This window comes from Brachycentrus maculatus, unplaced genomic scaffold, assembly GCF_059751285.1.
Source record: "Brachycentrus maculatus isolate JH-2025_06_01 unplaced genomic scaffold, ASM5975128v1 h1tg000153l, whole genome shotgun sequence".
Taxonomy (NCBI): domain Eukaryota; kingdom Metazoa; phylum Arthropoda; class Insecta; order Trichoptera; family Brachycentridae; genus Brachycentrus; species Brachycentrus maculatus.
Window position 1 is genome coordinate 235,324 of NW_028280906.1, and position 16,002 is coordinate 251,325.

The window sequence follows — 16,002 nt, forward strand, 5'->3', positions numbered from 1 at the left end:
CTCAGCCATCTATGTTGGATTAGAAACTTTTATTTAGGACATACCTTTTTGATGTGTGCAAGATCATTATCATGTTAATGGTACCATATGTATGAATTTCAGTAGTGTGGTTGTCAATCATGGGTACAATGGTGAATGTTACATTCTTACACGTGTGTAAAGTGATCTCTTAATCAGTCTGTGTAAATACACAAACTTCTATATTCTTCATCATCTATGTTGAGATGTTAAAATGTAAAAACAATTCCTAAGTGAAGAAACCCAGATTTGTGAACAAGTATTTGGATATACTTAAAAATTTTCGTAATATATCCAAAATTAAACACGGTTATTGGATTGAATTCCACTTTTATCTACATATAAACGATAATATGTGACGCGTTTCGTTTTATCAAGACATTATCAAACACATTGAGTGTTTGATAATGTCTTAATAAGACGAAACGCGTCCCATATTATCATAAATATGTAAATAAAAGTAGAATTCAATTCAATAACCGTGTTTCATTTTGGATATATGAACCAACAATTCTAAATGGAATTCCACCAACTGTCTGCAGTTACAATAAGTGCACTCAAAATGTTGTATTCTACAATAACTGACAATAATGTCATCTGACTGAAAACTTACTTAATCTGTTTCAGTTTTAATCGAAGGCATCCGTAGACTATTTAGAGTTGTTAAAATCTTTATCAAAATCGATAGAATAGTCTCTATTTTTGTTAGATCACATTTATATCGTGCATTTTAATTTATATGACAACGCACTCGTATGGGAACACTCCATTACTCAGGCTAGTTGGACAAGCTGAAAAAATAAACGATTAATAATTAAAATAACATTTTTATAAATACTGGCTTAGTATACAGATCAAAGGATTTTTATTGTGAGAGGTTAAAACATTGAATGTATTTACAAGGACTGCGATCTACGATGTTCGATATTTGGCCACGTCTAACGAATAATCGCCAAAAAACTCGATAATGAATTATTTTTGTAAAAATAATTATGAATTTTAATTATTGATAGATTACACACACTTAGTAAGGAATATGTCCCTGTACCCGACATATTTAATGTAAGCTGTAGAATACAAAAATTTATACTTGGTAATTATTTTGGATTTCCAGCATACTTTTATTAGGTATTTTTTACATATTTTTTCTGATTTTTCATGTATCTTTATATTTTTATTTAATGTTTCTTAATTTTTTCCTTATTTATTTTCTTACTTAAATAAAATTAACACAAGGATATACATACATACATATGTGTATACACCTATATTATATATATATATTTTTTTTTTCTCGTCGTTGAAGATTTTTGGAATCGAATACTAATTGACAGTTACACTATTTTTTTTTGACATCTCAACCATAGATGAAGAAGAATATGGAAGTTTGGGCATTTACGGGGCATTATCTAAGTTGAGATGTCAAAAAAATTATATGATAAATAACTCCCATAGTTGGAGATAAGCCAGATTTGTGAACAAGTATTTGGACACACTCGAATGTTGTTGACAGTTACACTCCCCATCTAAGCTGGAATGAGCGTTATCTTCCACGGGTTTGTTTATTTTACAATTTTGATTGATTTCCACGAGACCAACTCAAGTGAGTTCTAAAATGTCCTTAAAATGTTCTAAAAATCTTATGCACAGTAGTCATTAAGTAAGGCACCATAATATATTACATATATATATATATATATATATATATATATATATATATATATATATATATATATATATATATATATATATATATATATATATATATATATATATATATATATATATATATATATATATATATATATATATATATATATATATATATATATATATATTTATATCTAAAAATCATAAAAAAATATTAATATCATAACATTTTTAGCGAATAATATGGCTCATAATTAACAATATGACAATGTCACTGCCGAATCAATTAATGAAATTACATTTAAAACAAAAATGTTCGAGAGAGTTAAAAACATGTGACTAGGTAACTAATTTGAAAACGAAAAAATCTTTGTCATATTTTGATGAAAATGAAACAATGTGAATAATATATAACATATTTTTTAAACGCTCACGAGGGCAGGTACCGAAAGAGCGGTAATTGATCGTTATGTGAACTAAACACCAGCAGCACCGAAAATAATTTATTATCACGCTATGATATTTTAAGGCCCAGCATTCCTTGGTAGCAACTTAATTTTCTCTAAATTCAGGAAACTTTTTACGTAATTAATTTTTCTTCTTACAACACCGTTTTTGCATTAAAAAAAGTTTCTTCGGAATAATTATATGGTTTTAAAAAGAAAATAGTCGTTGAAAGGTTGCTCAGTTAAAAAATATTTTTACTTGTTTTTTTCTAAATATATAAAATAAAATAAAAAATCCATATAAATTTAAAAAAATAGGGAGTGAAGCGACATGTGACCTCTCCAGTGGCCTCCGGTGAAATGAATGCAACTTTACGAATACTGGGCCTTAAACACAAAACTAGATACGTTTTTCCGAATCAAATATACTATCGATGAATTTATTTATTATTTTCTTTTATTTTGTATTTTTTACACACTTTTTTTATTTATGTGTAATTTGACTTACAAAGTACCCATTTTTTTTATTTCCCATGGAAATTTTGAAATGTTTGTAAATTGTATAAACATTGCTAATTTTTTAACGTAAAATTTAAATCCTGATAAAAAAATTGAGCTTTTGATCATTTGAAAATGTATAAAAATACTCCCTCGAAGTAAAATCTTGGGTCTATTGACGGATGAAGCCGCTGACCTTCCGACTGGGTTTCCTAACCAAATAAAAAATGAGTATTTAAATAATCTATATCAGGGGTTCCCAATCTTTTACAACTCACGTCGCACTTCCAAGTTTAGTATTTTATCACGGCGCCCTACTTTGGTAAGCTATTTGGAATAGATAACGTGACCAAATTTATATGTATATACATTATAGTCGAAAGAAATAGGTAGAAAGCCAACAATAATAGAAGTTGGGTAGAAATATGCTAGCTCTCAAAATAGAAATTGTTGATTGATTCGGCAGTCACTTTGTGGTAAAATCTATCCATTTTTAATTAATGTTTTACTTAGTAAATACCACTATTAGTATTTATCTGTCCGCCTCCGTAGTGTAATGGTCAGCACGCTCGGCTACCGTTCTGGACGTTCCGGGTTCGATTCCCAAGGTGGGTAAAATAAATATTAGTGATTTTTTCACTGTAATATTTACTCAAAATTACCATGGACTGGTACCGCAAGCGGAGGCCTGATTACCTTTCCTTCATGTATAAACGATCAAGATAACACTGCGTTTATATGACAGTGCCCTATGCACCATTTGGGTGCGGATAAGGGTTTTATATTATATAGTATTTACTAAGTAAAACATTAATTAAAAATCTATAGTGGTATTTAGTAAGTAAAACATTAATTAAAAATAGAAATTGTTGCTTTACCCGTGAATATTTGTGGTTTCGGATACTGATAAGAGGATCGACTCACGGCACCCCTCTTGACTTTCTACGGCGCACCAGGGCGCCACGGCGCACACTTTGGGAACCCCTGATCTATATGAATACACCATTTACGCAGTGTACGCCCTTAGGCCGTACATTGAAAAACCGTTTTAAGGCAAAGAATACTTAAAAGATCTAAATTTCTAGTTAGTGGGTTTGATAACGTAGGTAACTGAAAGACACCACTTTCACGTTAATTCTGGAAGGAAAATTTGTACAAAACTGGTGTTTGTATAAGAATAGGAATGTACACACATTTTTGGTAGCCGAGCTGTAATTTGATAATTCGGAAAAAGGACATAAAAGTGCCAAATTAAGACACATTCAACGACACAGGTACACATAATTCCATTACGTTGTTTATGTAACTTACCCCTCTCGCATCTCTTTCCATAAAATCCCGTACTCTCGCATCTACACTTGAATCCTGGTTCTTGCGATATCTGAATACAAGTCCCTCTATTCAAGCATGGAAACCTTGAACATATGTTATTACCTCGTTCTGTGAAAATAGATAAGAAAATTAGTCAACAACATTGCAAACGAATTTATTTTACGCCTATGATGTTGTGGGAATTAATTATTTTATTTGTTCGTGAATATAGCTTACATATAAAAAAAAGATGCAATAAACAATAGTTACATTAACAATGTCCGCCTCCGTAGTGTAATGGTCAGCACGCTCGGCTACCGTTCTGGAGGTCCCGGATTCGATTCCCAGGGGGGGTCAAATAAATATAAGTGATTTTTTCAGAGGAAAACTTGGCACAATCAGGTATGTCAAATACTTGAAAGCGGCCGGGTCAGGAGTCGTAATAATCGTCGAGTATGTATGAGGAGATGCATGAATGTAGAAGAGCAAAGAATGTTTGCAAAGACAGAGTGGTGTGGCGTTCGATTCTCTCTGCCTACCCCTGCGGGGAAGCGGAATGATGGTTAGTTAGTTTAGTTGGTTAGTTATATTTATTCAATATTACCCTGGACTGGTAACTTTTTTTTATGTCCAATGTTTGTTAGGATTGTGATAGGCGTGTATCAAGAAATAATATATATGTGTATGTGTGTATATACGTATATATATGTGTAGTTATTTGTGAAAGGGATCCGAAATAGTGTCGATGAATAATGGTTGAGTGGAAATGCGATGACTGACCATTTTCTGTAAATGTCTTTGCACTGTTCCGTGTCTGTCTGCTGTGCTGGTCGGGGTTGTGGGCGTCTGTGTACCGGCCAACGTCGAGTCGAAATCGGATCTAGCTGACTAATTGAACTAAACACTAATCCCTTTCACTGCCTACACTGGGGAACTTCTAGAAAATTTGGTGATGGACTTACAGCCTTGTATTATTTAGATTGGCAGTGACAGGTATATTGAAAGCAATGTAAATTCATAGTAAAATCGGGATACAATTTTATGTTGTTTCACATTTTTAATTAATTTCGCAACTTAGTTTAAAAAAAAATTGCTTAGCAAGAGCAGATCTGTCAGGAAGCCTAGATGCTTCTGTATCAGATCTGGGCATGCGGTGGGACAGCTTTCAATATACCCTGGACTGGTACCTGAAGCGGCGGGCTGATCACCTTTCCTTCATGTGTAAACGATCAAGATAACACTGCGTTTATATATAGCAGTGCCCTATGCACCATCAGGGTGCGGATAAGGGTTTTATTATTATTAAACATTAACAATAATAAACATTACATTACATTAACAAAAATAGTTACGTTAAAAAAAGCCAATTAAACAATTCCACATTTATGTTGTAAAACTATTAAAAAACATTCACAGATTTGAAAAAGGATATGATATAAAATAATAGATTTAGCAGGAAGGAGAAGAAATAATTCCTTTGTTTCCAAAATACACGTAAACATAGCATTTAATTTGAATATTTTATGACATCTCAATATGGATAAAGAAGAATAGGAAGTCTAAGTATTTACAGGGTTTATGACCTGTCATAGGCTGGTTAAGTATCACTTTACACAGTTGCAAAATTCACCAATTCTACCCATGATTGACAACCACACTACTCAAATTTTTGGAATTCGTAGATATATTGATCAATGTCGTGACACGGTATATATGATTACACCTATTTTGAGATGTCAAAATTTAAAAAAAAACTCCTTAGTAGAGAAAATCCATATTTGTAAACAAGTATTTGGACGCACTCGAAATGTTGTAAATAATAACTGGTCGAATTATAAGATATATAAAAAAAGAAAATCTTGTTTCAAGCATTTCTCAATATTTAAATATAATCCGGAGTTCGGATTAATCTCATGACGCTATTCACAAGAGCCATCTTTGATGGTTTTAAAAAGCTTTTAATTAGCAGAGACCCTTTTTTATGTACGCAAGATCATTATCATATTAATGATATATGTTAATCATGGTTAATGGTAAATGCTGCACGTGTGTAAAGTGATCACTTAACCAGCCTATGACAGGTCAAAGCCCTGTAAATACCCATATTTCAATATTCTTTTTCATTTATCACTCACTCCTTTCAAGAACGTCATAAATCAAAAAACTTGATTTTTCTGGAGAACGTTTTTAAAGATTTAAAATATAATACAATTTATTTAAAATATATATCAAGCCACTTATTGAAGTTTTTGATATACAACAGATTTTTTTACGTAAAACCTGAAGGTTTTTTTCTCCATTTGAAAAATATTTAATATATTTAAAAAAATAATTAAACAATACTTTTCTTCAAAATGCAAAAACATCATTTTCTGCCCTGTAGCGGGTAAATATTAAGTTAAAAATATGCCTCTTTTGCTATGATATAGTACATTTTCTGAGCATTCCGAAAACATGCACAACTGAAAAATGACGATTTTTGATTTATGACGTTCTTGAAAGGAGTAAGCGATATGTCAAAATGTAAAAATAACTCAAAGTTGAGAAAATCCAGATTTGTGAACAAGTACATATTTGGACACACTCATCATGTTGCAATTCGAATAAGATCGCATATGTACTATGTATAATGTACTGTACTTGGCAATGATAATCTGCATAAGATCGCATATGCACTATGTATAATGTACTGTACTTGGCAATGATAATCTGCACACATTTTAGTAAACAACCCGATATTTTATATTTATTTTTATGTTTGTTATGTATAATATATATTGTACTGAGATTGAATATTAAATTGATTTAATTTGAAGCTGGCCATAAAAATATTCAAATCCTTTTTTTCCATGTGTGTATAGGCTTTTGGAATGCGAATTATTTAATGAAATACCGGGACTAAAAAAAAAATTACTTTAAAATTTATTTTATAAAAAATTACTAACTAAATATATAATTGAATAAACATTATATTTTCTCAATAAATTTATCAAGTGTTAGTTGTATTTTTTTTATTTTCTTCATAGAGAATTCTGTAAAATTAAGTACTATTATGGATCGCCGCCTTACGCACTTGAGATATGCGTTATTTTTCAAAAACATTATGGAAGAATGTGATATGCGATATCACATTTCTCCATAATATTTAAAAAAAGCTTCATTCATTATTTTTATTCTTAAGGTTTGATGATTTCTTCAGGTTCTTCTTCCTCACTTTTAATTTTGTCGGTCCATTAGAAATTCATTAGTCAAGGGTTCAGAATGAGATTCAATCATCTCGTTAACATCTTCACTGTTAACATCCAGCTTTACTTCGTTCATTAGGTGAACTATTTGAAGTGTGATCAGAATTTATGAAATCACCCTTCATTGAGCATAGTTGTTTCCATGAGTCTTTCATTATTGACTCTTTATTTCAGTCCATGCGTCTCCAATATTGTTTATTGCGTTCCATGTGTTATAATTCAGTACGTACGTAACTCTTTTAAATCATTTTTTGCATTATTGCCAAAAAAAAATGTTTTAATGTGCGAAATAGCGAATTGTGCGAAAGTCGAATGTGCGAAATATGAGGTCCGCTTGTATTATGTACTTACAGTCTGATCTCTCTTTCGAGACTAAAATCAATAAAGCAATAAGTGTGTACATGTTTTTATATCAGTGAACACAAATTAAGAACTTTCGCAAGAATCTGCCCGTCATTTAATAAAAGCGTTAGTAGTATCTACACAGAGTTGATTATTTCAACGGTATACACACTGGTCTACCAAACAATAAAATGACTAGACTGCAGCCAGTGTTAAACGCAACAGCGAAACTGATTTTTGGAATTTCTAAATTCAGTCACACTACTTCTTGACTGCACTGGTTACGTTTTCCTCTACTCATGAATACATCAAAATATAATATGGGTCCAGAATATCTAAAAGAGCTGTTTATTCCAGACGAATTGGTTGATAGACGTCTCATACTTCAATCGGCTACAACAAATGCCATGGGTAAAGTGATCTTACCAGCTCCTAACCCGTGCACTAAAAATTGTATGTTCTTCCACCAGTAGTTAGAAACAGTGAGAGTTAGATGATCTTTGAGAAATAAACTAAAAACGTATATCGCTCACTCCTTTCAAGAACGTCATAAATCAAAAAACTAGATTTTTCAGGAGAACGTTTTTAAAGTTTAAAAATATAATATAATGTATAAAAAATAAATATCGAGCCACTTATTGAACTTTTTACTGTGCAACAGAACTTTTTAGGTAAAACCTGAAGGTTTTTTCTCCATTTGAAAAATATTTAGTATTTTTAAAAAATAATTGAACGATACCTTTTCTTCAAAGTGCAAAAACAATACTTTCTGCCCTGTAGCGGGTAAATATTAAGTAAAAAATATGCCTCTTTTGCTGGGATAAAGTACATTTTCTGCATTCCAAAAACGTGCACTACTGAAAATCGACGATTTTTTATTTATGACGTTCTTGAAAGGAGTGAGCGATTTGTTTGCTTAATCATTTCCACTATCTTCTTTACCCCAATTAAATCGCAGTGAAGCGCCCTTGAGGCAGTATTTTCGAGAATGGAGATATACATCCAAATTTCTTATTTAGGTTGCTAATTATGTAGCGCAATTAAAGATTGGTGTTTCATATTTTTATTTGAAAATAAGTAGGCTATTCAGATAACAACATGTAGTCATTATAATATTTTAGCCTGCATATTTGTTTTTGAAATGCTGACCCACATAAATAAAACATACATAAATGATAACATAATGAATCAATCAATTTCTAACTTTCTTGTTTCTTTTTTCTTTTCTAAGAATTAGACAGTTCAGATACTATAATACAGAAATATATATATATATATATATATATATATATATATATATATATATATATATATATATATATATATACATGCATGGGTAGTATGTTTTCTAGGGATGGAAAGATTGATAAAGACATAGAAAGGAGAGTGAATGCTGAAAATAGAGTGAATGGTGCACTAAAATCAGTTTGAGCAAATAAAAATCTCTGAGAGAAAGCCAAACTGGCAGTACACAATGGAGTCCTGGTTCCAACCTTTATTTATGAAAGTGAAGCATGGAGTTGGCAAAAGAAGGATGAAAGCCGACTAAATGCAGTCGAAATTATCGATAAAATTAAGAAAGGTGTGTCGAGATGGTTTGGACATGTGGAACGTATGAGTGAGGAAAGGACGGTTAAACAAATATATGAGGCGAATGTAGATGGAAAACGAAGCAGAGGGAAACCGAGGAAAATTTAGCACAATCAATTATGTGGCCGGGTCAGGAGTCGTAATAATGCATGCGGAGATGCATGCATGTCGAATAGGCGAAGAATGTTTGCAAAGACATAGTGTTTTGGCGTTCGATTCTCTCTGCCTACCCCTGCGGGGAAGCAGCGTGATGGTTAGTTAGTTAGTTAACTTCTCTTAAGTACATATATATATATTAAGTACATATATATATATATATATATATATATATATATATATATATATATATATATATATATATATATATATATATTTATATATATATATATATTTATATATATATATATATATATATATATATATATATATGTATATATAATATATACACACACATACAAACATAATACGAGTTATGTTGAAGGTAAGGTCATGTTTGAATCTTGGGTCAGGAATTTCTCCAATTGGAGCGTTCGTGTGTTATAAGAATTTCGTACGTTTTCCTCCATTATGTCCCATAGTAATAATAATAAAACCTTTACCCTTGAGGGCATTCCGGCATTCTTGATTTGATGAATATCTGTATTCGGATTTATAACCATATCCACACGTACAGACTCCAGATTGTATTTTACATCCTTGGTGAGCTTCTTCAATTTCAAATCCAAAGAGCTCGTCTGAAAAGAAACAAAAATGGATATTCAGAAATATGTCACATGAAATAATAATGTTATTAATGGAAAATGACGTTTATTTTAATATTTAAAAGAGAAAAATAAACGAATTATTGTTGTGTGAAAAATTAGCGCATTTGTTTTATCCGCATAGTAAAACGCACGTACATTACATACAGAAATGTATTATAAAAAATTATAAATATTGAAGTATCCTTATTTTCAATTTAAAATTAGCCGGGATAAATTCGATCAAATTGACAGATAGTGGTTATTTCATATCAAATTTTTATCATATCTCATTTTCGTGGGATATGTATAGTTTCTGTATTTTTTAAACTTATACTGTAGTAAATGGTACTTATCAGAAATAAAAACAGAAACAAAAACGATTTGTACATTAAACATCATTAAAAATTGCCAATTTCCTAATTTTTAGCGAGTTTGTGCGTATTTTAGAACATTCGTTTGCCTAATATGCTATTGGATTTGTCAGAAATCGAAAGAAACAGAAAAATTACGATAAGTTTAAAATGCCAATTAAAAATTGCCAATTTCGTAATTTTTAGCGAGTGCGATGGTTCTTATGGTCAACCGGTGCATATTATTCGAAAGCAACCGACGAGATAACGAGGCGAAGTCAACAGTTCCGATAGCATTCTTCCGCTAGTGCGTTATCTTCCACATCCTGCAGTTATTTAATGATTATTCTTATTATACAAAAATACGTACATTCCAAGCTATATCTCCGAGTAACCACATGTAAAGAGTTCATTCACTCCTCACATAGGTCCGTTGTCTATATTCAACCAGCACAAAAATAGTTCATTTCACAGATCAATGAAAAAACGCATTATAGTAAACGCAATTTAAAAGGCACGTTATTCTTGCGGATAGAAAAAATATTTACAAAATGGGATGGCAAGATAATAAAATAATTCATTATATTCGCGTTTTATTCGCTAAAAAATATTTTAAAACATTCGTGCTATAATAATACGTACTAGTATTAAGTGCATTCTATTCAAAATATTTATTTTACAACAGTCGCTCCAAGGTTTGTGAAATAAAATTTGAACCCTTGACCTATTAGACGAAGAAAGATATCTCCGCATATTATATCCATGTATGTATGAATATATATATATATATATATATATATATATATATATATATATATATATATATATATATATATATATATATATATATATATATATATATATATATATATATATATATATATATATATATATATATATATATATATATATATATATATATATATATATATATATATACATATAAAGATATCATGTAAATCACATTGTAAGAAACCGATCACAAACTTAAAACTACGGTTTATCGGGACGTTCTTGTAATTAAACATCCATAAATATTAAATTAAATATAATGAATAAACACAGATTTATAATGAAAGGCCGCTCCGTAAAATCGTGGTTAGCGAGTCGGGTCGGGAGTTATGTGGGTAAATAATTTCTTCTTCAAACCCTTATCCACACTCCAATGGTGCATAGGGTACTGAATTATATAAAACAGTGTTATCTTCAAAGTTAACACATGAAGGAAAGGTGATCAGCCCCCCGATTCTGGTACCGGTCCAGGGTAATATTGAGTTAAAAAATCACTTATATTTATTTGACCCCCCCCCTGGGAATCATACCTGGGACCTCCAGAATGGTAGCCTAGCGTGCTGACCATTTAAAAACTACATTGTTGTTATTTTATTCTACGTTATTAAGATATTTTTGATTAAGTTTTAAGGGTACAATCATTCATTTATTACAGAAAGCAATCGGAGGGTGGTTTAATAAGTTAAATAACATACCAATGGAAGAAGTCATCACAATTACAAGAAAAATAATGTAACGTGTGCGCACCATGATCCGGCTTACTGTTCAGCTTCACGCATGGACGTCAACTAACCGACGGAGTGTTTACACACGACTCTCGATAACGGCACAACCAACCAAATGTGAATGACCACTTAGCTTTTTCCTATCACCAGTTGTGTTGACTTTAGGTATAATCAGCATTTGGTTTTCATCCCGCTGTTAGAGAGAAATGAACGCTTCTCGGTTGATGTACCAAAAGATACAATGCAATTATGTAATAACAACATTATGAGTGTGTCCAAATACTTGTTCACAATTATGGATTTTCCCCAATTACAGGAGTCATTTATTATATTATTTTTAACATCTCAACATAGATGAAGAAAAATATGGAAATATAGGAGTTTCTACTCAAAAAAGCTTCTTCGTCTCACCAATACATGTCACCAGTAAAACTTCTAGTGATTCTTGTCCAATGTTTCAAAATTGGATTATACAATATTTATAGAACTTCCAAGAATTTGAGTAGTGTGGTTGTCAATCATATGTAGAATTGGTGAATGTTGGTAAAGTTATCACATAAACCGGCCTATGACGGTCGTAAGCCCCGTAAATGCCCACACTTCCCAATTCTTCTTCATCTATGTTGAGATGTCAAAAATAATACAATTATATTATATAATAATTTCTAGGACCTTTATTCTTCATTTTGGATAGAACCCGTTGTAACAAAATGTCAAATAAATAAAAAAAATCGTTTCGATGCATACCGCATAATTTTTTTTAATGTTCATAGGTTATTTGTTAACTAAACAAAAAATCAAAGAGTAAGTTTACAAAAAATCTGGTGTTTGAAATATTTCTAATTAGTGATCATCCCTTGTCCTGCCCGATAGCTAGCCGTGTAACAAGAAATCCCAACACATCGCTCACTCCTTTCAAGAACGTCATAAATAAAAAATCAACAATGTTCAGTTGTGCATGTTTTCGGAATGCCCGGAAAATGTCCTACATCCTAGCAAAAGCGGCATATTTTTAAATTTATATTTATCTGCTACAGGGCAGAAAATGTGTTTTTGCATTTTGAAGAAAAGGTATTGTTTAGTTAATTTTTGAAATATACTAAATATTTTTCAAATGGAGAAAAAACCGTCAGATTTTACCTAAAAAGATCTGTTGCAAAGTAAAAAGTTCAATAAGTGGCTTCATATATATTTTTAATACATTGTCTTATATTTTTAAACTTTAAAAACGTTCTCCTGAAAAATCTAGTATTTTGATTTATGACGTTCTTGAAAGGAGTGAGCGATATCACCTTAAGGCTTAGTATTTGTTAAGTCGCAACTTAATTTTCTCTCAATCTCGCATAAATTTCACGCTAGTGATTTTTTATGCTTGTAAAAAATTGTACTAGAGATATGAAATATCCCCTTAGAACAAAAATTGCGCAAGCAGTACTGTACACGTCATAGAAGTGAAACTTCTTTAAAAACAAAGATTAAGAGAGATATATATTCAGTTCAGCGGAAGCTAAACTGGCAGTGCACAACGGAGTCCTGGTTCCAACTCCAATGTATGGAAGTGAAATATGGAGTTGGCAAAAGAAGGATGAAAGTAGACTGAATGCAGTTGAAATGAAGTTCAGTTCTCAGAAGAATGTACGACAAAACGATGTATGATAGATGTGCGAATAGTGAAATAAGGAAGGAATGCAAAGCTGAGATAAGCATTTTCGATAAAATTAAGAAAGGTGTGTTGAGATGGTTTGGACATGTAGAACGAATGAGTGAGGAAAGAACAGTAAAACAAATTTATGAGACGAATATTAGTGGGAAAAGAAGCAGAGGAAGACCGAAAAAAACATGGCACGATCAGGTATGCCAAATACTTGAAAGTGGTCAGGTTAGTAGTCTTAACAATCGGCGGGTATGTATGAGGAGATGCATGAACGTGGAAGAGGCGAAGAATGTTTGCAAGGACAGAGTGGTGTGGCGCTCTATTCTCTCTGCCTACCCCTGCGGGGAAGCGGCGTGATTGTTAGGGAGTTAGTTAAAGAGAGATATAGTGTAAGAGATAGAGAAAGAAAGTGCATCTCACAAATATACAATTATTCAAAATTAACAAAATAATATTTTATTTTACAACACTTTTGGTGTGTCCAAATACTTGTTCACATATCTGGATTGTCTTCACTAAGCAGTTTTTTTTGACATATCAACATAGATGAAGAAGAATATGGATGTCTGGGCATTTACAGGGCCTACGACCGTCATAGGCTTAGTTATGTGATCACTTTATTTATACACGTGTGACATTCACCAATTCTACCCATGATTGATAACCACACGACTAAGCTTATAACTTTTCAATAATTTTTAAACATGTCCGCTTCCGTGGTGTTATGGTCAGCGTGTTTAGCTACCGTGCTGGAGGTCCCAGGTTCGATTCCCAGGGGGGGGGTGAGAATAAATATTAGTGATTTTACACTTATATATTTATTTCCTATTAATCTGGACTGGTCCCTGAAGCGTAGGAGTGATCACCTTGCCTTCATATAATTAACGATCAAGATGACATTGCGTCATTACGATGCAGTGCCCTATGCACCATTGGGTGAGGATAAGGGACAAAGGTTTTTCTTAAAAATCTTGTTCGGGTCTTCCGGTTTCGGGGTTAATAATTCATCTGTAAAAAACTTAACTCGTTCTAAGAAGCCCCCCTCCCCTTACCTATAGTATAATGAGCGCACAAAGCGTAAGACAAAAGTCTATGGGTTCACATATTACGAGCTATCACTACTATTTAGCTACTATTTAGGGAATTCGTGGGAGGTGATACTGTAGCTTTTTATTCAAAATAATTTTGACCATCCAACTTACCAAAGTGCTTTGATATTCTTTCCTTCCTACGAAAATTATTCTACAGATAAGTTTGTTCAAAAACATTTTTGCTGGTATTAATTAGACTTTGACCTTTGAGAACATATTTATTTTCCATATTTACCATTTTACATTTTACGATTGTAGAATTTGCTTTGCTTTTTCATTAGATTGAGGTACTCCACGGAAAGGGTTCAAAGCGTTATCAAAAGATGAAAAGACTAGAAAAATCCTTTTAACTTTATTTATATGAAAAGTGTTGTGGTTAGAGAGGGATAAATAAAATAAAATAAATTTCAAAATAAAAACGGCTATAAAAAACTTTTCAACGCTACTTTACTTAAAAAAAGAAATCAAATAACACGTATCTCCGTTACGTCATATTAAATATAATACAAAATAATCGAATGAAAATATATCGACATGAAATTTTAAAAAATGTAAAAGATGATAAAAATGGATCCAACGGTAAAAGTTTCTTTTGAATATGAAAAAAAAATATATTCAAGAAAATTGATTTTTCTCCCAAAGTGTTTGAGCCTCTGGAAAAAATTAAATTCATTCTTGCCAGCGAAAGGATATCCTATAATTTAATCGACAAATTCCAATCTTCTAATATATTTTTAATTAATAAACATTTTCACATTAAAAATAAGAGTAATACAAGTTTAAAAATATAAGATGGATTCTGTGGAAACTTATAGTACAAGTAATTACTTATCTAAAAGTTCATCTTAGAGAGCAGAAAAAAGGAATTTAATTACGAAACAAAATTAAAAGTCTTCCATTTTTTTATGTTTGGCATCTTAAGAAAGGCATTTCTTGGATCGTTATGAAGCAAAAAGTCATTAATATTTAATGAAAAAAGACAATTAGGGAAATTGCTACCAGTCTAACTGACGATATTGAATATTAATATTGTTTTCCGTTTTTGCAGGGTATTGAAAAATATATGAAAGTGTAAACACTCCCGGGAAATTGATATTTTGATTCGGATGTACTCTTGAAACCACTGAAATGGTTTTATGTGTATTTTGCATCAAGTACCCGGCGTCAAGTGAAATTTTTATAGAGCGTGATTGTGGAGTTAAATACAGTAAAACCTTGGTATAACATACTACTTAAGGGGAGGGGGTGACCGTTAAAGTCCATTTTATAAAAATAGGTTTAAAATAAATATAAGAACCTCTTCTCGTTCTTGAAAATATGAACAATTAAATATGAATAAACAATTCAAAACACAAGCAAAATTCCATATATTGTCTTCGGACACTCGTCGTGGATGTTGCTGTTTAATATCGACGCGCTTGCTTTCGGTAATCCTGCTTTGAAAAAGAAATCAAGTTTGCTGCCTTTGTTTTATTAATATCTCTCGAAAAAGACAAAATGACAAAAATGTCTTTAACAGTTTAACTTCGTTATCTGACGAAAAGGCA

The 16,002-nt window shown here is 31.5% G+C and overlaps 1 protein-coding gene across 1 annotated transcript; it reads right to left on the reverse strand.

Moving 5' to 3' along the window:
• Positions 1-605: 605 nt before the first annotated feature.
• Positions 606-11,834, reverse strand: LOC148308649 (protein lin-12-like). Its single transcript, XM_088261395.1, has 4 exons — positions 11,681-11,834; positions 9,700-9,834; positions 3,924-4,052; positions 606-809 (listed from the first exon to the last, which is right to left on the reverse strand). The coding sequence occupies exons 1-4, from the start codon at positions 11,733-11,735 to the stop codon at positions 754-756; spliced, it is 375 nt and encodes a 124-aa protein (XP_088117521.1). The 5' UTR covers positions 11,736-11,834; the 3' UTR covers positions 606-753.
• Between the last annotated feature and the right edge of the window lie 4,168 nt (positions 11,835-16,002).

What these genes read in the sequence shown, in the direction of transcription:
- LOC148308649 (XM_088261395.1), bottom strand. Translation starts at nt 11,735, where the DNA reads ATGGTGCGCACACGTTACATTATTTTTCTTGTAATTGTGATGACTTCT. An exon ending in TGTGATGACTTCTTCCATTG is followed by an intron (nt 9,835 to 11,680) that starts GTATGTTATTTA and finishes GTTTCTTTTCAG; the next exon opens with ACGAGCTCTTTGGATTTGAA. An exon ending in TGGAAAGAGATGCGAGAGGG is followed by an intron (nt 810 to 3,923) that starts GTAAGTTACATA and finishes TTATTTTTTCAG; the next exon opens with CTTGTCCAACTAGCCTGAGT.